Source organism: Desarmillaria tabescens (assembly GCF_030435595.1).
Source record: "Desarmillaria tabescens strain CCBAS 213 chromosome Unknown EV420scaffold_10, whole genome shotgun sequence".
Lineage (NCBI taxonomy): Eukaryota > Fungi > Basidiomycota > Agaricomycetes > Agaricales > Physalacriaceae > Desarmillaria > Desarmillaria tabescens.
The window spans coordinates 194,034-213,090 of NW_026848309.1; the positions used below are offsets into that span (position 1 = coordinate 194,034).

Consider the following 19,057-nt stretch of genomic DNA (forward strand, 5'->3'; position numbering starts at 1 on the left):
CCCTCAGATTTGCATTCGTTGACTTCTCGGGTACTATCGCCGCGCTAAATAACATTAAGAATCCCACATGAACGACCGAGATCTTGTCGTTGAGTACGCGTCGGTGGACGCTATACAACGTGGCGCGTCAAAACCAAAAGGTCTTCGGTTTACCAGAGTCCTTCGACAAGACGGAACGGAAACAGACGAGGTGGAGTAGGTCTTGCTAACTATCGTAATCAGGGGCTGCGCTGACCCAGGCTCAGCGACAATCTGCTGCCGTCCTCCCGTCCACGAAGTGCAGTAAGAAAATAACATTTTAATGCTACGTGTCGCATTCCCCAGTGCATCAATCAAACACTGCCATGACTCACCAGATCTGGTTTCGTCATGGTAGTTCACACTGGCATTGCCCGACGAATACTGTTTGTGCATTTTTCCTTCTCCCTTGTTTATGTCGACATTCATGCAACGTGTATTATCTCGTCAAGACACTTCCAACACATCCTGCGAACTAACGTATTGCGATCTGGACTGAAGAGAATGGAAAGTGGGAGAAGTTTGGAGGACGATTGATCGTAGTGAAGCCCTCCCATCGTACCCATCTGCACGGGTCCATACCGCCCGTCTTAAGTGGATCATGCCTTTCTAGTTAACTGCATTGTGTCACACAGCTAAACGAAGTTGGGCATCAGCCGAACGAGTGAGACGATGTTCATAAAGTGCCGAATAAGCGCTCGTGCCTTCGGGTTCGTCCTTCAAGTGGAATCTGGCTTACACTGTGACTTGGACTGGATGTTGCTAATTCAGGACACAGTATGGGGGAATGCACGGGTTCGTTTTGGGCACCTGTCTCTTGCTTTCGACTATTTGGTGAACCCAAAGGGCCCTGGAGATCCGCGCGCATCCCCATAATCTGTCACCGACAATGATCATCGCTCAGGGACTTCGAGACCATCAAGATATTTTGTGAGATGCTACCCGTTGAATGGAGATGCTATCTGAAACGAGGCCCGACCTGATAATAACGTTCAGGTTCTCTGTGAGGGGGTTATATCATCGTGTTAGTGGGTGGCTTCGATTGGCATCTGATGAAACTTTTCGCGACCTTAAAAGCTCGATGCATACATGTTTTCCTGATTCCCGCATCTGTATCCTACGACATCTTTCAGGCCTATCGCAACTATAATGGATGACGTGGGTCCCAAAACCAGTTTCCCGGCAAGCATCTTCTATGTCATGCTCTTCGACATTTTGCAAGGACTGCTCTTCTCGCTTCTACTGCTTGTCCTGTTAACAGCACAATTTTCTTCCGCTGTAAAACGCTCGAAAACCTGGTTTGTCTTCATCGGGAGCATTGTGGGGTGGTGTGCCTCGTATCTTCTTCTCTTCGGACACCAAATCGGCGATGGTCCACCCGTCGGTCTCTGTGCATTCCAAGCAGCTGTCATCTATTCTACCAATCCATTGTGAGTACCAGTTCTATGTAGCTGGTAAATTTCATCTGAGTTATGTATGTTGTAGTGGCCCTAGTGCCGCCCTTGCACTGGAATTAGAGGTTCGTTGTGGAAATGACTCTTAACGGCTCATTTCAGCTTATATTCTACTCTTCATTTCAGCTGTTCATCAACTTGAAAGCTCTCGTGAACCAAACTGGCGGACTGGGTGTAAAAGGGGTGTGGGGGGTCAGTACCTATTCCTGCTTCATGATCATCTTCGTCAACGACATTGCAGCTCGTCTTGTTCCCTCTCTTGGTTTACTGTATAATGCTCGCTTGGGTGATTACTGTAAGCTTTCACTTGATGTCATGTTCCTTCCTCTGCCAAGGCTCATCTTAACCAGGTTGGCCTATCGCACCCGAATCTACTGGAACGCGAGCCTGCTCATATGTTCTGCCATATCAGAAGTCCTACCGACTCGGAGGGAATTAGTTTGGCCCAACCGTATGTCTATGGTTTATGTATCGTTCAGTTCATTCGGTGATCTTTCCTGGTGTTACAGGTCTGTCGTAAGCGCCGCGCTGGCAATGCTGGTGGGGTCTCTCATAATAATATTCTCAGGTAGTGTGATTGAGGTCATTCTTACCTTCTGTTTTGTGCTGAAACTTGTCGTGGTTAGTCTGGAACAATGTGATTATTTTGCAGCACAAGAGGAAAGTGGGAGCATCTCAGAGCACGAGCACAGCGTCGCTATTGTCCACGTCAGATCTCATTCGGAGAAACTCGTTTGTGACAGCGCTTACAGTGTTCGGCGTAGTGTGAGTCTTCACCTCCTCACAATACTAAACTCCAGCTTCGATTATGATCCGATTACATAGCATGGCCATAACGTCGTATTCACAGCTCTCGGAGGCCAACCCCGTATGGAATCTAGCGTTGGCTGTGAGTGTGCTATTTAAACGCACCACAGATGATCTCTCATGCATGATGCTTTTATGTAGGGAGTACCGATAGTTACTTTCTTTCTTTTTGGGACTCATATGGTGAGAGCATTATCATTTATCCATCCAAGAAACCTCTCTATAATCGTTGAAAAAGGACTTCATCAGAGTCTGGTTTTGCTTGAGCGCTTCGTCAAACCGGACTACCGCTCAACTGCCTGCACGGGAGCCCGCAATCCCTCTTTTTCGCATTCACTCACAAGAAATCCTTGCAGACCGGTCTCATTAGGGAGCTGATGTGAAGGAATGCAATCTTTTTGTTATTTTGGGGGGTCTTCTATCTGGCTCGGCGTCGGCGAGACGTACGAAATTGATTGCCACGGACAGCAGCCACTGCCCCCACCTATACATATGATCTACAAGCAAATCCTTGAGAATCGTGCTTGACATGTTGTTACCGTGACATTCAACTTCCATGTTTGGTTTTTTTTTTTTCTAAATCTCGTCAACTGGCTTGAACCACATTTGAAGATCGTGAAAGCTACTGCTAAGAAGGGCACAGGGATGAAGTTGATCTATCAAATTGGCTGAGAAAGACAATGAAGAACTGGATCGCGTGGCTGCACCCCAGGGTCCGGCATTACTATCCGAGGGAACCTGCCCGGCGCGTCGAGACTACCGGGGAGCTAGTTCACGTACCAGGAACTCAGAATATCAGCGATCTCGAGCTTTCCGAGCCTTGATATACCCGCGAGAGATACGAAGCCTATCAAAATTTCAGGGATTTTTCATTCGTTAAGCTCTCGCGATACATGTTATTGGGTGTGTGGATTATTACAGCTTTGCTTTGACTGGCGCCTTCTCCTCCTGCACATCGTTAACTAGTGTACCAATACCATTTCCTACCCACACCGAAATGTTGTCGCCATCCTTGAGGTACAAGGGTGGTTTGCGGACAAAGCCAACACCAGCAGGTGTACCTGTCAAGATAATCGAGCCAGGCTCCAGCGTAGTGCCTTGAGATAAGTGAGCAATTGTCTGCCTGACATTGAAGATCTGATCGCTAAAAAGGACGGCTTGTGTTACCAAGGGTAAGGGAAGTAAAAGACAAATAGTTACGCCGTTGTTCCGTTTTGTACGAGCGTTCCATTTAGAACAGACTTGAGAGGCACTGCCTGAGGGTCAGGGATTGCCGATGCAGAGACCAGACAAGGTCCCAATGGATTCGTGTTATCTGAAAGACGTGAGTAAGGAACCAGTTGAGACAACGATGAAGAACGTACCAAAGCTTTTGGAGAAGCCCCATTGTGACACGATCATTTGGTGTTTTCGGAAAGATACCTATGGAATAATGCTGGTTTGTAACAGGGAGGAAGAGCTGTAAGAAAGATTATGCTAACATCATTCGCCCCCGTGTATGCAAGAACATAGTCCAGAGCGTCTTTCTCTGACACGTCCTTCGCTGGCTTTCCGATCACGATAGTAAACTCGACTTCGTAGTCTGACTGGTGCTCCTTTGAGGGCTGAACTGCTGGTGGAATAATGATGGGCGCCAGAGGCCCGATGAGAGAGTTGACGGGTTTGTAGAACAAAACCGGGTAGCTGGAGCAAATCACAAGGTCAATACAGCGAAACTACCTCGGGTAGTTGGTCTCACACTGGTTTAGCCATCTTCGCCTCGAGCTGTTAGGCAAAAGTTAGCCCCATGTGAGTTTGAAACAGCGCTAGCGTCAAAACCAGGAAACTAACAGCGTGGTCCGAATAGTTGAGCCCCAAGCACCGAACTACCTTAACTTCTTCTGCAGCCAGAGGTGTCAAGAGGTGCTTCACGGTAAGTACGTTCTTCGAAACCTGAGTGGCAGGGTCCAACGCAGAACCGATGATTTCATAGGCCTTGATAGTCTTGCCTTCGTGGGCAGCCAGGCCCACTGGAATGAATATATCACATTAGCCACCAAATGTGTGCTAAGAAAGGACGACGACATACCATCCAAAGAGGCATCCACAGGTTCACCAATGTGCACACGTGAAGTCTCGACAGCTACGAACCGAATCAGACGTGTCCATTGCTAGAAAGAAGAGCTGCCATCAAAGAAGAGCCTCTAAACGTTACCAGTGAGCTTACTGTCTTGATGGGTGCCATTTCTAATTTCAATCGTGTAAGAGCTGGAGGGAAGGTGTTTGTCAGAAGCCCGCAGTTGGGAAAGACTGGAAAGGCGCGATTTTGCCGCAATCACGGCTTTATGTTTCTATCATTGGTCCGGGCCGGTTGGGTGGGGCACCTGAGGAACACGAGAATTCCGTCGGAATATTATGCGGAAGGAAGGGAACTGCATTATATACAGTAGAATGCTACACACAATCATGAGCTAAACTAGAACTGAGACGGTACTGATGCTTTATGTAAAGTGAACTTTCACCGCACAAACAAAAGCGAACCGTAATTATTGCATGATTATCCACTACAAGGAGCTGACCGCTGCTCCATTGTGAGAGACGGGGGGTGCTCGTTAATTTCCCTGCGAGCATCATAGATACGCAAGACAGGGAGGTTTAACGTACCAACGAAGTGATGTATATGTACAGTCATAATTACAGGCCAATCGAGCCACGCAGACAACTGCCACCGGGGTCAAGCTATCCTCCAGAACTCAGGGAAAAATACATATAGTGAAAGCCCGTGAGGTTACGAAGTGAGTCATGACTCGGATGTTACTCAAACGTTGCTGACAGTTTAAATATTTGGATGGTGCACAAGAATTAGACTTGTAAAACTTTGAGGAAGATGGGTGTTGGGTCTCGAATATTGAATTTGAGAACTGAGTGCCCTGTTTAACTTTCTCAAGGTTTGCCACGTAAAATGCTAAAGGACCAGATGGAGGACAAGTTCAGTGCAGGAAATTTGAAATCGATCAGCTACTTTGGGAACGCGTTTGTGGCGCGGGATCACCACTACCAGTCATTTTCTCACTGTCCGGCATGTTTAGGCCCTGCTCCTTTACTCTCCGGCGCCATGTCCTGAATCGCTCGCTATCGACCTCGGCGGTAGTACACAACTCTCCCTCTCCTTCTCGCCTAGTACGAATAGGTAATCTTACCGACGGGTACGACATTCAAACGACGCTCTACAACGCGAGAGCGATACCCGTCGAGAAAGCAATACCGAGCAAGGACCATCTTCTTTTATGGTTTCCGGACACTGCTAGCGCGGCTCGTGTTGTTGATGCAAAATCCAGACGTGATGAAACTTTGACCTACGAGGGCCCGATACCACCTCTGTCGGCAAAAGTCGCCGCTCATATTGGCTTGGGTGCCTTCCGAAAGATACGCATATTGAACCTGCCCATTTCTGTGACAGTGGATTCACTGAGGGAGACATTTGCTGATTGCTGGGATGTGATGGCACATACGGCAATCGTGAAGAAGGAGCAGCGGGGTACGGCTAACGCCTATCTGGAGTTTGCAGACATACGCTCTGCTATTAAGGTTTTTTCCCTTTTTCCTGTGGTACTATCCAATACGTCTGACTATGTTCGTCGCGATAGGCTATGGGTACGCCGAAGGTGGGACTCCTACATGACACAATCATCAGCTATGCCAATGATTCCCGATCCTACAATTATCCCCCCTTTGTGCACGCAGGCACGGAGCTTCGCTATGGAGGGAGACGTGGCGTCGTCATCAGCGGAATTAAGGCCATACCTCAAGTTGAACAAGCCATATGGTCTACCATCGGATCGAAAACGGAACCATTGGTGCTGGACTCTGAAGTTGTTGCATCCCAAAACGTTAGCTCAACGTCTTCGTTCTATGGTCACTCAACTGACTGGTTCTAGTCTATCGTTCTGAAATTTGCTACTGCCAAAGCTGCACTTGAGTTCAAGAACAACTTCACTCCTTCTGTCGAAGCTCTTGGCGTCCAAGTTGAGTTACAAAAACTGGATCTAGACAGATCAGCAATCTCGGTCATAGGACTCGGTGGAAGTCGAACATTGTGCGTTCGCGCAAATAGGAAGATCGAGGATTCAGTACAATTCGAGCAATTTGGACCGGTAATGCAGGTTGTCACAAAGTGAGTGGCCCTTCCCACTTGCCGCAAAACGATTTTCTTAAATTACTACTTTAGCAACGACATCACCGAAGTCACGTTTAAGTCTTTCCATGATGCTATGAACGCTCTTCTCCAGCTTGAGTCCGGAGCTCATAGTCTTACTGGATTCGACGGCGCCTCGATATACATAGCGAATACCGAACCTGTGACCGTCGCGTATCCTACCTTATCGCCACAGACGGAACCCACTCTTTCAGCGCAAGGGAAGAATTTCCTGGCGAAGGCAGAGGAGTTTGCCGCGCTGTCGAAGTTGTGAAGTCGTATACTTAAAAAGCATTTGCCTATGAAGCACGGTCACCAGGGTGCTGTTGCTTGTGGACTTGAATATCTGATTGACATCTTGAGAATCGAAATGGGGCATATTCTCGATATTACGACTCCCCTTGTTAGGTTTGTTCTTTGAGTTTAGCGTGAAGTACTGTGAGGGAGCTTCAACGCTTCAGTACATTGACATTTTAGATAGTGGTATTATTTCGACCCTGGAGAAATATGTCTCACCCATCTGCTTTTCCGTGACGAACGGACGGTATTCTGAGATTCAGGATTCGGTGAACTTTTCAACCCTTCCTTTTCCCTGTTAAGGCCTCCGCAACCAGCAATTGTGCCATCCCAACAAAGGTTTTGCCGCCTAGTGATTGAGATGGTTCAGATGATGGAGGTAACTGGGGCGGAGCAATGGTGACAGGCTCTGTCTTTGAGAAGGATATTGAAGCACCGTCAAATCCAGTCACGGCATGGTCGCCGGACTCAAGCTGGAGTAGGGCATTCATAGAGTCCCAGAAACTCTTGTATGTGATTTCGGTAATATCACCTCTAGAGAAAAAAATGTTAGTTAGCGTGGATGGGAGAAACTGACACCGACTCACTTCTGAACGGCCTGCAGCACCGGACCAAACTTGCTGAACTGTGCTAGATCCTGGCTCCCGACTCCACCAATTTGCAAAGTCCGACTCGCACCCATACCAATGGCTATAACCGCCGACTTGTACATATGCGACTTGACCATAGTCGTGTTGACGCTCAGAAAGTCAGGTCTGAAGTTCTTTCTGAATTCTTTAGCAAATAATGCCGTGGAGAACAAGAAAACCATAGCCTTGAAACGAGGTCATATAGAACTGTTGAGAGTCGAGGACACAGATGTTGACTCACATTCCGCTCCGCAACAAATTGTGAATCTAGCACCCTGTCGCTTGTCTTGGACCCGACAGCTGACCATACCGCTTCCTCCACCTTAGCAACGTCTTGAATACCACTGATAACAACAGACCTCTTTGCATTTAGTTTCATTTCAGCCGCTCTTGAAACGAATTGCGGTAATCTAAGTTGCCTGATTTTCTCGAAGTAGTCAAACTCAGCACCTAGAAGACCCGTTATATTAGGAGAAGTGACGACCTGAATTAATCACGATGCATGAGAGTGCATAATTATAAGTAGAAAAATGCCAAACCTTGATGGCACTATTTACATCTGCAAAGTCGATGTATGCAATGCCTTCGTGAATTCGGATGTCTGTGACTGTGGGGTCTTCGTAACGCGAAAGAGCAGCATGGACAGTCTCCATGGTCAAAGGCGTCGTGGCAACAAGCCTGACTTTGCGTTGAGCTCCCAGACCGCAGTGGGCTGCTGTTTTCGCCGAGACAGGTGGTACTGGCTTGTCATACTCGCAATTTTCCATGTAGGCGCTGGTCTTTGTGAGGCAAAAGCGTTTGGCAAGATCTTCGTCGAAAAATCGTATAAGGATATGATCTTTACAGGGGACTATCTGTTCAATGGGTGACACCATGCCGGCGCTTGCGCGAAGGACTTCATTGACATTGTATCCTTCTGGAAGCTTTCCTATGCGAGCAACACGCAAGGTCTGGGTGGAGGCGTAACGTCTGCTCGTCAGGCCATGACGGCGGACGATGGAGGAGAGGTGCCTCAGCATAGCTGCAGGATACAGAAAAAATGGCCGGAGGAACAAAAAGTCATTGCCGCCGGCTGCAAACTTCCAAGTTCCCACGCCACACACGCGCCTCGTGTTGGGTTTGCACCGTTGATTGCTTACCGTCACCCACCTCCCGCTCTTCTCCGGCCAAGGTATGATGCAATACTCAGCGTTGACATTTGACTTAAATTCGTATAGATGGAGTCCCTTCCCTCTGAGATATTGTCTGCCATATTCACTTTGGCTGCTGACGAGGATGTCCTCTTTCACCATGCGCTGCCCGACATCGATGGCATCCAGTGTGTGGTTCAGTAATGCCTTTGGCTTATGGTCCTTGCGTAGCCCTGGAGAGGCTATCAATGCGCTCCAACGACGCAGCTACTCGACGAAGAAGAGCATTATCTTGACCTGCAAAACATTCCATCGCGTCGGCTACGAACTTTTATTCCATTGCCTCTTCTTCAACGGACCGTCCAAAATCTCCGGTCTTTGTGCCGTCCTCGACTCTAACAAATCTGATCCTTCTCCAGGATGGTGGACTAAGCGCCTCCACCTCACCTCTTATTCGGACTGTCGTTCTCACTCCAGAATCGGCAACCGCGCTATCGACCGTCATCAGGCACTGTCCTAACCTCGAAATCATGGTCATGTCATTTCCAGCTAGTAGCAGCGCGTTTACACTCGTCGCAGATACCATCAGCACCCTATGTGAGGCGCACGATTCATACCCTTAACCTCAACGTCCCAGTTTCAAGCCTCTCCAAGCTGATCTGGATGTTATCATCCCTTCCTCTTCCTCACTTCGGCACATTTTTCTTTCAGATCGCTCAAGGGCCTTGATGATGATGATAATTCCGCCACTCGGGGCAGCCGAATCCATTACTCTCACCCTACCTCATCTCACCCAGCTCTCCTTGTACGGAAATACCGCGCAGTTTCTCGAACAGACCCTGAATTGGACCCTGCCATCTCTTCGATTCCTATCGCTCAACACATTCCAATCCGACATTTTACCTGTCTTGGATGTGCATGGCAGCAAACTTATTCTCCTTGATGTGACTTGTTCGCATCCCATCGCGATGGATCTAGTTCTCCAACGCTGCCCGAGCCTCGAAACGGTGTGTTTTAACTGCCTGACTGGCGTATCGAGGGTCAGATGATGCACGATAATGTCCGTGATGTTGGCCTGCACGGCTTGTCATTGGCGTTTACCGCCGTGAAAAAAGACGGGCCTTCCCAACTATCTCTCCTTGATTCAATGATTCGGCGCGCAAATGACTCCAACTTTATCGCTGTGCTGGACAAGGCCAAGTTCCCCAAACTTGCCACGGTGCGAGTACTGAGCCCGAATGTCCTGACGGCACTGGAGAAAAATGGAGGCCCTGAGAATGCGCCACCCAATGAGTACGGGTATATAGACGAGCTTGAGGATGGGTACAAACGTTGGGAGAGATGGTGGGATACATGTTACAAGGCCGGTGTTAAATTGGAGGATTGTACTGGGGGTGTGCTAGGAGTGTTACCTGTCGAAGAAGAGGAGGATGCTCAAGAGGACGAAGATGAGGATGAGGATGAGGATGAGGATGAGGATTTATCTTGGGAGTACGAAGTGCCGCCAATGGAACAGGAAGACACGTCCGGAGTAGGTGAGTTGCGAAAATTGATTGAGGAGTGCAGAAGGATGGAGCTAGAACGGGATACGTTCTGATATAATACCTTCGATTTTTGTTAGAAATATATCTTAAATCTTCTTTTATTATCATAAAATGGATGCCGCTCTAAGCTGTCTCCGCGTCGGCTCCTGGCGGACATGATTACAGACGCGTCGGGATTTTCCCGAATCGGCCCGATGACGCCTTATCATGATCATGATAAATTCGAGTGGCGTCAAGTCAGACCTCTTTGCTTACTTTCCGCCATGGCTCTGCAACCGTCCCTTCGACCTCTCATCATCGCTGGTCGCCCTGATGCACCTCACACCTTGGATATCTTCTGTGAGTAGCATTGCTTATCACAGCCTCAAGATGTCTCATGTCCTGACTACCGCCCAGTGGACTATGTTTGTCCCTTCAGGTACTCCCCTTGTTGCTCACCCAACGCTGCATTTCTGACATTCGACTCGCAGCGCTAAAATGGCCTTGACCATAGACACCGTCCTCAGGCCTTTGTTCGGACCTGGCGGGAAATACGATGGCAAAGTGAAAGCCATCTTTCGTCTCCAAGTCCAACCGTGGCATGGCTGCTCTACATTTACCCACGAGGCTGGGTTAGCGGTAAGCCATCGTTGCCATATATAATCATTACACCGGGAAGAGCCAAGAACAAGACGCGCTTAGTCTCTCCTAGGCAGACTCAAATCTGTTGACGGGCAAGCAGTCTAGAGCCGCTGACATCGGTGCTTCTGAATCAGAAGGTTCTTCCTTGAGAACACTCCTTTAATACTTCCTCCCGGCATCTACACTATTGTCCGCAGTCACCTTTACTCATCGCCTGCTTAGATCGCGCGCGCATCTCCGGAATCATTCTGGACATTTTCTCTCGCGGTGAGTCTTCTCTCCTTCGCCGCTCCTGTATGACCGGGGTCATGGGTAAAGCATATCGTGCTCCACTCGCCGGATTCGTCCTCCAAAGGTTTTTGATTCACAACTCATTCAATTATAGCTCTTCAAACATCAAGGCGAATACTTTGACATTCCGACTTCCACCCTCACTCCGCTTCAAATTCGCGAAAACCTCGCCAAGCTTGCGGCTGAAGTCACCCAATCAAAGAGCGTCACGGACGAATTCAAAGACTTGCTCTCGCTCAAGTCAAGCCCGAACGGAGGCGTTGCTGTAACCGATGATTTGAAGTACACTAGTACGTCTAGTTACCCCGTTTCCTCATACTTTATCTTATTCGGTCCTGATATAACAGTCAAATTCTCGAGGCAAAATAGTATTCACGTCTCTCCCACTGTCCTTTGGGATGGTCTCGTTGCAGGCGAAATCTCCAGCAGTTGGGGAGAGAAGGAGTGGACCGAATTTCTGGCGGCAAAAGTAAAGGTTTGAGGGATGTACCATACTACAAAGAAAGGGAAACTGTACGATAGTGAAGTCAAGAATGGGATAAGTTAGAAGGAATATTGTCCATGCATTACTGTATTCGTCTCGACGTCATGAAATCGTGATATTCGTATTCATATTTCCACTGGCTCATTGACTTCTTCTCCAATGACGCCCGTGTATCCAAATCGTTTCTTGACGCTTGAGCTTATCGTGGTGGCCACAGTCTTTGGGCCGCCCTGCATGTAGCCCATCGTCATTTTGCTACCCAGTGCATCGAAGTCGAGTCGTGCACCGATTTTCAGGGTGTCCGATTTCCACACTCGCTGGTAGACATGCGAGTCGGTGAAGGGCATAATGTTTTGTGTGGTAATCTGTGATGGTTGTCCGCCAGAGAAAGTTTTGAGCCAGACCCGTAATCGATGTGATGCCCCAACGGGTAGGGATTTCAATGGAACGGTGCTTCAGGGCAGTCATAATGAGCAAAACAATCATGGACCAAGAAGCAACACTCACTAAATGCAAAATGTCACCTCTCTCGGATCACACTCAAGTTTTAGTCGTAGATCTTCAAAAAGCACGGCTCCTACCCCACAGCACTCATACTCCATGGAATAATCATACACGCCTTCACTAACGCGATGCCATCTGGGGAAGAACAATCAGAATGTTTTCAGCGCTCGTCGCTTCGTCACCGCAGTACAAGACTCACCGAATGATAAATTGTACTTTGGCCCTCCCAACGAGCGCTTCATATACTTCATGACTAGCAAGCACCCGTCTTAACCGTGCGAACGACGCATCGGCAATGCTCGAGAAATCCGGATCTTTCCCTATCCAGAGGTCATCTTCTCCGAATAGGCGATGGCAGAAATCGCCGACTCGCAGCCAGACGCGGTATGAGAAGAGCGTGCCCACGGGTAAGCTTGTTTTTCCAGGAACAAGGCTGTGGAGAGGTATGAGTACATGTCGGTCCCCGTGAGAGATACACGCACAAGACGGCGAAATTTAATTGTCGGGGATCCACGCTGAGTTTGAGAGTTACAGGTTCAGCAAGGGAGCGTGACATTTTGTTGACTTTGAGGGAAAGGGACAAGGTAAATTTTCCTGGTGTTGGGGTTCCATGGACGGGCTCAACTCTAGGTGTGTGTTAGGATGATATCGGTGGACCAGGCAAAAAGATTGCTGACGATATGATGAATTGCATTTGCGCTGAACCGGCGTAGACGTTGTAGGCGTATTCGTATCGTTCGTGAGCATGTCGTGTGGCGCGGCGTGCAGAGGGGGGTCTATCATTAAGGCTTGATGATAATAAGCTTTTGGTCAGCGACACAAAAGCTTTCTGCAACATGAACTAGCAAGGCACACCTTAAACTTCGACTGTTCTTGCGGAGATTGTCGACGGACTGAGAGCGACTGAATGTGCTCGAGCTTGTTGTACCGGTGTTACTGTGATGGGGGTTGATTCCAAGTGAGCTCGATGGCGCAGATGGCTTTATGATGGATGTTGACTGACCTACGGGTTATCGCAACATAGTCTGGAGCTGGGTCGAAAACGGTGCGCTCGAAGTCGACGTAGGACATTTTCGTGACAGTTTGGGAAGAGGGGACAGTGGGATCCGCAAAACAGCCGTGAGCATGCGGTTTGTATGTTAAACTAAGCGCTAGCCCCATAGCACTGGGTACCCCGGATCACGCATCAGACCAGTTATGGTTCGTGTGGGTAGACCATTCCGTATGGGATACGAGTCGCCTGATCAAACAATTGATCGTTGATGAAGTTCCCCTTGATAGATTGTATCGGAACGCACTTTAATAGATTGCGGACCGTGCCCTAAGAGTGTCATACAGTCTCTGAGGAACGATGCCGATACGTGCTTTATCGCCTCTCAGTGTGACCCTCTCCTCTCTGGTAAGCTCGCGGATGTAGAATCCCATCTTTGACCTGCACATATGCACTCTCCAGATTCGATCCATCTTGGAATCATTGATAGCAACCCTCCAATCGTCCGCAACCTGACAGTATTCCCTCAGCCTACACAAGACCCTGAACCCACAATCAAAAACGTCCTCGACGTCCCAAGGTAGTTGCCCTTCTGTCGTCGATCGTCCGATAAGCTCGTTCATTTGAGCCACGCCCAAAAACCGGCCTTCTGAGAGAATCTCCTGCTTTCTAAATCCGAAAAATATGACCGGGATACCAAGCAAATGGCACCGAACCCGCCACTTTTTCAGATCCTCTGCCAATTTCCTGGGATGATAATCAGAGATGTGCTGGGCATCACCATACATGCAGACTTACTGAGGTTCGCGGCCATCTTTCTTGCACCTAAGCTCAATATAACGGTTGGGGTGCCCACTGCGGTCGTCTAAACAGCAAGTTAACGGCTTAGATGTACAAATATCCGGATGGGATGGTGATCGTACCCTGGACACAATGTATCTCTCCAGCCGTGAGGAGCTGTAAACCGCCCAATGTACGGGTTATCACTGTATTGAAGACATTGACACCGACCGGATCTTTTGGGGTAGAAAATGCTTCAAGCATATTTGGATCGCACAGCTGGGTTGCAGCTCTTCGAAAACCGTAACCACTGCAAACAGTGTCAATTGAGATCACAGTAGTCTTACTCAACAGCCTGACAAACCCGACGTAGCTCTCTATAGTACTTCGCTTCCTGACGTTATGAATAGCCTGTCAGCCAATGAATAGGTTTGAAACTTGTAACATACCGCTTCCAGGCATGGGATTCTAAATATAGTTTTCCACTGATGTAGGACACGTTGAATTGGCCCACGCCGCGTATGACCCTCAAGACAAGTTTGAATTGCACAGCCAGTAAGAGAAAAACCGTACACATACTTGGATAATGCCTCGCATGTCGCTATAACGTCGGATTTCAACCAACTATAATGATTCCCATGCTCCAGGCAAGCCTCCAGCATATGATCAACTCTAACGGGCTCGTGAAGTCTATAAGGGTCTTGGGCCGCATAGTGCTTGGCGCCAATAGTCAAGTTTCTCCCAGGCGCCGGCCACCGGAACCGCCGTAGAAGCGTTTTGTCGTATTTCACGAGAGAGTTATCAAGACGCGAGTAGCAGGCAACCTGTGTTGCAGGTCCTAAGAAGACATTCGATACATGTTCCGCTGCTGGTACGAGTTGGAAGTCCCATCTCCTTTCGTCGTGTAAACCTGGACTTGAATAGAATCGGAATCGACGACGGTGTTCATGAAATAGATAAATGCGCGTTCTTCGCTGAATCATATGAAAGGAACGTCAACCTGGCCTTCAAAAAGAGCCAACGCACATCGAAGCCTGGTGTTAAAGGCAACAGCTCAGCGAACGTGATGGTCAAAGAACCCAAAAATTGTGATAACGTAAGCACTAACACCGACACCTTGTCCACGACTACGATCATCTTGACCGACTCCTGCAACTGACTTGTATTTAGGTATCGTATACGTGCGGGCTTCTACGACATTGCATTGCGTAGCGTATCTGTACCTTGACAGACTTGAAACGGAAACAACGAAGTGGGTATTATTGTAATCCAATTCGGAACAAACGCCAAACAATATTAGCACAAGCGCAGCCTAGAGATGATCGATGATCAACTGACTCTCCAAACTTCGGGGATTGTCCCATTGAATAGATTCGATTCGTAACATTATGAGCCGTAACATGAAATTACTTTGCGTGCTTCAATGGCAGGGTTTGAAGCTCGGAGGCACGCCGACCTGCTTTCAGTTGTCATGCACCAATAATTATAGTACTCGCATAGCTCTTTGATCACTGATGCTGATTCATGATGCATGATAACTTGCACTCTCACCGTACTGATTCTGCACTGATATTTGTGAGTGCGGAATGGCAAGGAAAGCACATCCAATCATTTCTTTCATCCTGTATACGTGGTATGCCCACATTGGCGCGTCTTCTTCTTGCTAATGGTGTCCTGCTTGAACTGCATGTAGATGATAATGTCAAGAAACAATCTACAGCCTATTTACTCCCCTCCCAACACTTATTCTGTCATTCTGTCATTGTAAGCCTCGTAGCGCAGTCTTCCAGCACCCCTCAGCCTCTAGTCTATCACTTTCGGCTACCATAAGTTTATTCGTCTTGTGCAGAACGACTGATCAGATGCTGTTCGTGGTGATGCGTCCGCAGTTGTGGATGAACCAGGGGTGTTATTGTGGAATACTAACTTGAGGCTCAGAAGGCCTCAACGACGCACACCATGGAAGCTAATTTTCCCGTCTTCTTATAGAGGGACCGGTCCTTAAGGTAGGGATAATGTGAGTTTATAATTCAATATCATTGCGTAGCGAGACGGAGAAACACTCAGGTGCTTCGCCAACTGAACCCAGACTCCGAGGTAAATGGCCGAAGCTTGGTCCCTTGTTCCCTTGAGAAGAGAGCCAACAAAGTCAAGGTATAGCGACGCAGGGATAGTACGACCTAAGACTGGTGCGAACAAGCAGCTCATCTACTCTACTATATCATTGATGCATCAGATCTAGCCTGAAATGGGCGCTGTACCTTGAACATGTACGACGTTGTCGAACGTAACAGCATTCGGTTTTTCCCGCTTGTGTAACTGTTAACAAGTTTTCTTTCTTCACACGCGGCTAGCACCATCGTCGCATACACGTTATAAATAATAGTTTATAAAAATCTAGTGAATCTTGACACATCATCAACTGGCATGTAAAAGTTGAACCCGGAAGCTTTTACATAAGATAGTGGGTTATATTTTCAATGTATAGATTGCAATGAAATGTTTTGAGGTGCACAGGCTTGCACCAGAAGAATCAGTGAGTCAGTATCTTGGAGTCGACTTTTGTTTCGGGTCGACATCGGACATCCAATGCTCCGAGCAGTGCAAAGGATCCTATACCACAGGCAGAATATATCAAGGTTCACAGGTACAAGAATACGCGTCACTGCGATGATTCGCGTCTAAGCGCTCACAGTATCTGTCAAGCGTTCTGATCAGCGTGTTAAATGGTCTATGATCGAAAATTCACGCTAACCGCGTTATTTTTCTGGGGGAGTCAGTTTTTGGTCGTAATAAGGGACCTTATCTTTCTAGATGGCGAATAATATGAGTGTCCTTTCAGGACCTGGTACAAAGCCACGAGAATAGGAAGCAATTAAGTACCACTGCATGGGAAACTGATTGGGAGATAAACTTTCTGATGACTAAGACGGCAGTTCAGATCTGCCGACGAGGCAGTGATTGCACCGCAAGGTTATATATAGAACGAGGAAATTCTACACCTGTCTCTCTTCTTTCACTTGCGCCCGCCAGCACCATGAAGCGCTCTCGCGACACGAAGGCCTCACCCGCCGAAGAAAGCGTCGCGAGTTCATCACGTTCGCGCTCAAAACGCTCCAAAGTCCAGGCGTGCTCCTCGTGTCGCAGGCATAAAACGCGCTGCGAAGTTCTTGATTTGGAACGAAGCGTCGTGCGATGTCATCGATGCAATGTTTTAAAAATCGAGTGCTCTTATGAGGGCATGGATAAATCTGTTTTCGCTCCAGAATCTTCGACCTGCGAAATCTTCGCCGGGATCCAGTGCAGAGGGCCCGACTTTACAGTCGGCATACGATTTAGGAGTGGGCAGTAGACTTATTAATAGCGGAACTAGCTCTGGCAGTCCTAGCACTATGTCCGAATCGCCTCGTGGTCCAGGAAGCGACGCAAACAACGAGTTTCCGCGCCCTGACAATATGTGGTTTTTTGTACCTTACCGTCTTGACTGGTCGGCGCCTTTGGTTGCAATACAGGAGTTAGCAAAGCAGCCTCCGCAAGACCAGTTCCATGCACCCGTGATGAATGACCAATCAATATCCAATATTCTCTCTCCAGTAGAAATTGATCATCTCATCACTTTGTACGTCTTATCTTATTTTTTTGTCTGTCTTAATACGAGACGATTAACTCTTGACAGATTTTCTGTTAATTACACACCTTGGCTAAACTTCACGTTAGCTCGAGAAGGTCCAACACCATTCCTCGATCTTGTCCGTTGCACAGTGGCATCGCGTTACCTTGATGCTTCTACACGAGCCCTGGTAGCGCCACGACTTCAAAGATTGACCGAAGATACCATCGCCCGTATGATTTTCAATCCCGAATTGTTTGAGTCTCAAGAGACTATAAAGGGTCTCATTATTCTGTCGTTGTGGACGCCTATATGTGGCCCGTCGAAAGGCGGTGGCCGGGATGGTCGGATGTTGATTAGTATGGCTGTCAGCATGGCTTTGAATCTTGGATTGAATGAAGCATCTGCAACGGCAATCAGCATCCGAGATAAAGTACCATACGACCAAGCGGCGCTGGATGAAGCCACAAACAAGGCGAGACTAGTAAGTGGTCCTTCGAAGAGAAAAAGCTTCTACTCATCCTTTCATAGTGGATCACCCTCTCGACTACTGAATCTATGTGAGTCTAGCTCAGCACCCGTTTTGGTTTCTAAGTTCAAACTATGTTGCTAGGCTATGTATTGGCTCACGACGTGCACCTCTGTCTCGTCGTTCACCCTCTGACATGTCAATATTCCGCATAATATCACCCTCGAATCCATCAGAAGGGCGCGACTTACGAATACGACTACTCGCAGGAAATCTACAATGCTGCCGAACAAGGAATGGCGGTAGAATTTGCTACTCGTGAAGATATGGAAATCTTGGTACAACGGAATATCAAACACGCTGGCAGCGATGGATAGGCTCTCTAGATTGATTCTACCGCTCTCGGGTAAATTCTTTATTTCTGGATTTATGATAAACTAGAACTTACCGTATTCTAGTGGTCCTAAGTCACGAGCAATTCTACTATCATATGCTTCTCCTCCTCCTCCAAGGTGTTCGACTGTTGGTCCTGTACCATGCTATCCACCTAGCGCGTACTGCCGTCCGCAATGCTGACGGTGAGACCAACATGTTCTGGTTTTTAGAGGTTAGACCTCATGGTCTTAGCATTGTTACAACATGGGGGAAAGAATGCCTTTCCATAGGGAGAGGCTGTTCTTGTGTCGGTGCTGCAAGCTGAGAAGACATTGCTTCCCTACAACACCGGACATCACGTTCATGACGATGGCGTTTGCTGGTGCTCTTATTGTGGGGGTTAAATTTCTGATGGTGGATAGGGTTGGGATAGAGCTTCTTGGCTCGGGTGACTGCGTTGCTCGAGCAGAGTGTCCGACTCCTCTCGCAAGTGGCCTTTTCGCCGGACCATGTTGCTCACCGGTGTTCAGCGTTGATGGATGCGTTTCATGCCTCGTGGATAAAGAGGCAAAAAAGCGAGCTTAACTATATGGGCCCCGTTGTCAGCATTTCAGTCTGGCACGAACTTCCCTACTTCGGGCGCAGGGAACGGGGGAGGATGAGGCATGAGAATCCGGATCCGGATCCTGCAATGTTTCAGGATATTCAGTTTTGGTCTACTTTATTCGGCGGACAGTCGGGTGCGGACTCGACGGCTTACCCTCAGAGTAACATGCGCGAGACATATAACTAGTGTCGACCCGCAGCAGTGTTTTTGTATTCCTAATTGTGTAGCCTTAGCAAATTTGTTTATTAACCGCGGGGAATTCACCCTCAAAC

General features: G+C 48.1%; 9 protein-coding genes across 9 annotated transcripts; 5 read left to right on the plus strand and 4 right to left on the minus strand.

Moving 5' to 3' along the window:
• The first annotated feature begins 1,031 nt into the window (after nucleotides 1-1,031).
• On the plus strand, nucleotides 1,032-2,941 carry EV420DRAFT_121517 (uncharacterized protein). The gene is made up of 10 exons (XM_060466395.1): nucleotides 1,032-1,448; nucleotides 1,504-1,537; nucleotides 1,599-1,664; nucleotides 1,714-1,767; nucleotides 1,823-1,923; nucleotides 1,982-2,012; nucleotides 2,125-2,237; nucleotides 2,298-2,361; nucleotides 2,421-2,462; nucleotides 2,518-2,941. The coding sequence occupies exons 1-10, from the start codon at nucleotides 1,168-1,170 to the stop codon at nucleotides 2,647-2,649; spliced, it is 918 nt and encodes a 305-aa protein (XP_060333415.1). The 5' UTR covers nucleotides 1,032-1,167; the 3' UTR covers nucleotides 2,650-2,941.
• Nucleotides 2,942-3,120: 179 nt separating this feature from the next.
• On the minus strand, nucleotides 3,121-4,800 carry EV420DRAFT_1526553 (fumarylacetoacetate hydrolase). The gene is made up of 8 exons (XM_060472423.1): nucleotides 4,486-4,800; nucleotides 4,348-4,429; nucleotides 4,110-4,288; nucleotides 4,018-4,043; nucleotides 3,761-3,962; nucleotides 3,644-3,701; nucleotides 3,480-3,594; nucleotides 3,121-3,423 (listed from the first exon to the last, which is right to left on the minus strand). Exons 1-8 carry the CDS (start codon nucleotides 4,501-4,503, stop codon nucleotides 3,195-3,197), a joined length of 909 nt encoding a protein of 302 aa, XP_060333416.1. The 5' UTR covers nucleotides 4,504-4,800; the 3' UTR covers nucleotides 3,121-3,194.
• Nucleotides 4,801-5,022: 222 nt separating this feature from the next.
• Nucleotides 5,023-6,878, plus strand: EV420DRAFT_121612 (uncharacterized protein). Its single transcript, XM_060466407.1, has 4 exons — nucleotides 5,023-5,846; nucleotides 5,906-6,148; nucleotides 6,197-6,432; nucleotides 6,487-6,878. The coding sequence occupies exons 1-4, from the start codon at nucleotides 5,340-5,342 to the stop codon at nucleotides 6,725-6,727; spliced, it is 1,227 nt and encodes a 408-aa protein (XP_060333417.1). The 5' UTR covers nucleotides 5,023-5,339; the 3' UTR covers nucleotides 6,728-6,878.
• EV420DRAFT_121706 (uncharacterized protein) lies at nucleotides 6,848-7,914 on the minus strand. The gene is made up of 5 exons (XM_060466422.1): nucleotides 7,739-7,914; nucleotides 7,621-7,691; nucleotides 7,338-7,564; nucleotides 6,970-7,284; nucleotides 6,848-6,908 (listed from the first exon to the last, which is right to left on the minus strand). Exons 1-4 carry the CDS (start codon nucleotides 7,746-7,748, stop codon nucleotides 7,029-7,031), a joined length of 564 nt encoding a protein of 187 aa, XP_060333418.1. The 5' UTR covers nucleotides 7,749-7,914; the 3' UTR covers nucleotides 6,848-6,908; nucleotides 6,970-7,028.
• A 448-nt stretch (nucleotides 7,915-8,362) lies between these two features.
• On the plus strand, nucleotides 8,363-10,112 carry EV420DRAFT_1526561 (uncharacterized protein; the record flags this gene model as incomplete). The annotated part of the gene is made up of 7 exons (XM_060472424.1): nucleotides 8,363-8,386; nucleotides 8,597-8,697; nucleotides 8,741-8,894; nucleotides 8,929-9,071; nucleotides 9,112-9,174; nucleotides 9,231-9,516; nucleotides 9,549-10,112. 7 exons carry the CDS (start codon nucleotides 8,363-8,365, stop codon nucleotides 10,104-10,106), a joined length of 1,329 nt encoding a protein of 442 aa, XP_060333419.1. The 3' UTR covers nucleotides 10,107-10,112.
• A 166-nt stretch (nucleotides 10,113-10,278) lies between these two features.
• EV420DRAFT_1628200 (uncharacterized protein) lies at nucleotides 10,279-11,446 on the plus strand (the record flags this gene model as incomplete). The annotated part of the gene is made up of 6 exons (XM_060476057.1): nucleotides 10,279-10,392; nucleotides 10,450-10,471; nucleotides 10,524-10,671; nucleotides 10,897-10,941; nucleotides 11,060-11,255; nucleotides 11,313-11,446. The coding sequence occupies exons 1-6, from the start codon at nucleotides 10,317-10,319 to the stop codon at nucleotides 11,444-11,446; spliced, it is 621 nt and encodes a 206-aa protein (XP_060333420.1). The 5' UTR covers nucleotides 10,279-10,316.
• Nucleotides 11,447-11,574: 128 nt separating this feature from the next.
• EV420DRAFT_1266585 (uncharacterized protein) lies at nucleotides 11,575-12,791 on the minus strand (the record flags this gene model as incomplete). The annotated part of the gene is made up of 5 exons (XM_060467342.1): nucleotides 11,575-11,902; nucleotides 11,957-12,088; nucleotides 12,153-12,386; nucleotides 12,436-12,579; nucleotides 12,631-12,791. 5 exons carry the CDS (start codon nucleotides 12,789-12,791, stop codon nucleotides 11,575-11,577), a joined length of 999 nt encoding a protein of 332 aa, XP_060333421.1.
• Nucleotides 12,792-13,252: 461 nt separating this feature from the next.
• EV420DRAFT_1639978 (uncharacterized protein) lies at nucleotides 13,253-14,861 on the minus strand (the record flags this gene model as incomplete). Its single annotated transcript, XM_060477044.1, has 7 exons — nucleotides 13,253-13,691; nucleotides 13,743-13,809; nucleotides 13,868-14,034; nucleotides 14,089-14,118; nucleotides 14,174-14,251; nucleotides 14,304-14,698; nucleotides 14,751-14,861. The coding sequence occupies 7 exons, from the start codon at nucleotides 14,859-14,861 to the stop codon at nucleotides 13,253-13,255; spliced, it is 1,287 nt and encodes a 428-aa protein (XP_060333422.1).
• Nucleotides 14,862-16,720: 1,859 nt separating this feature from the next.
• On the plus strand, nucleotides 16,721-18,971 carry EV420DRAFT_1761906 (uncharacterized protein; the record flags this gene model as incomplete). The annotated part of the gene is made up of 8 exons (XM_060480680.1): nucleotides 16,721-17,343; nucleotides 17,401-17,818; nucleotides 17,866-17,894; nucleotides 17,948-18,105; nucleotides 18,171-18,209; nucleotides 18,262-18,410; nucleotides 18,469-18,552; nucleotides 18,612-18,971. The coding sequence occupies exons 1-8, from the start codon at nucleotides 16,958-16,960 to the stop codon at nucleotides 18,969-18,971; spliced, it is 1,623 nt and encodes a 540-aa protein (XP_060333423.1). The 5' UTR covers nucleotides 16,721-16,957.
• Between the last annotated feature and the right edge of the window lie 86 nt (nucleotides 18,972-19,057).

Coding starts and splice junctions, on each gene's coding strand:
- EV420DRAFT_121517 (XM_060466395.1), top strand. CDS start 1,168: ATGGATGACGTGGGTCCCAAAACCAGTTTCCCGGCAAGCATCTTCTAT. Junction 2,013..2,124: donor GCGCCGCGCTGGCAATGCTG/GTGGGGTCTCTC, acceptor ATTATTTTGCAG/CACAAGAGGAAAGTGGGAGC. Junction 2,362..2,420: donor TATGGAATCTAGCGTTGGCT/GTGAGTGTGCTA, acceptor GCTTTTATGTAG/GGAGTACCGATAGTTACTTT.
- EV420DRAFT_1526553 (XM_060472423.1), bottom strand. Junction 3,963..4,017: donor GCGAAGATGGCTAAACCAGT/GTGAGACCAACT, acceptor GATTTGCTCCAG/CTACCCGGTTTTGTTCTACA. Junction 3,595..3,643: donor GGGCTTCTCCAAAAGCTTTG/GTACGTTCTTCA, acceptor CACGTCTTTCAG/ATAACACGAATCCATTGGGA.
- EV420DRAFT_121612 (XM_060466407.1), top strand. CDS start 5,340: ATGTTTAGGCCCTGCTCCTTTACTCTCCGGCGCCATGTCCTGAATCGC. Junction 6,149..6,196: donor AAGTTGTTGCATCCCAAAAC/GTTAGCTCAACG, acceptor GACTGGTTCTAG/TCTATCGTTCTGAAATTTGC. Junction 6,433..6,486: donor GTAATGCAGGTTGTCACAAA/GTGAGTGGCCCT, acceptor TTACTACTTTAG/CAACGACATCACCGAAGTCA.
- EV420DRAFT_121706 (XM_060466422.1), bottom strand. Junction 7,565..7,620: donor AATTTGTTGCGGAGCGGAAT/GTGAGTCAACAT, acceptor CCTCGTTTCAAG/GCTATGGTTTTCTTGTTCTC. Junction 7,285..7,337: donor GTGCTGCAGGCCGTTCAGAA/GTGAGTCGGTGT, acceptor TTTTTTCTCTAG/AGGTGATATTACCGAAATCA.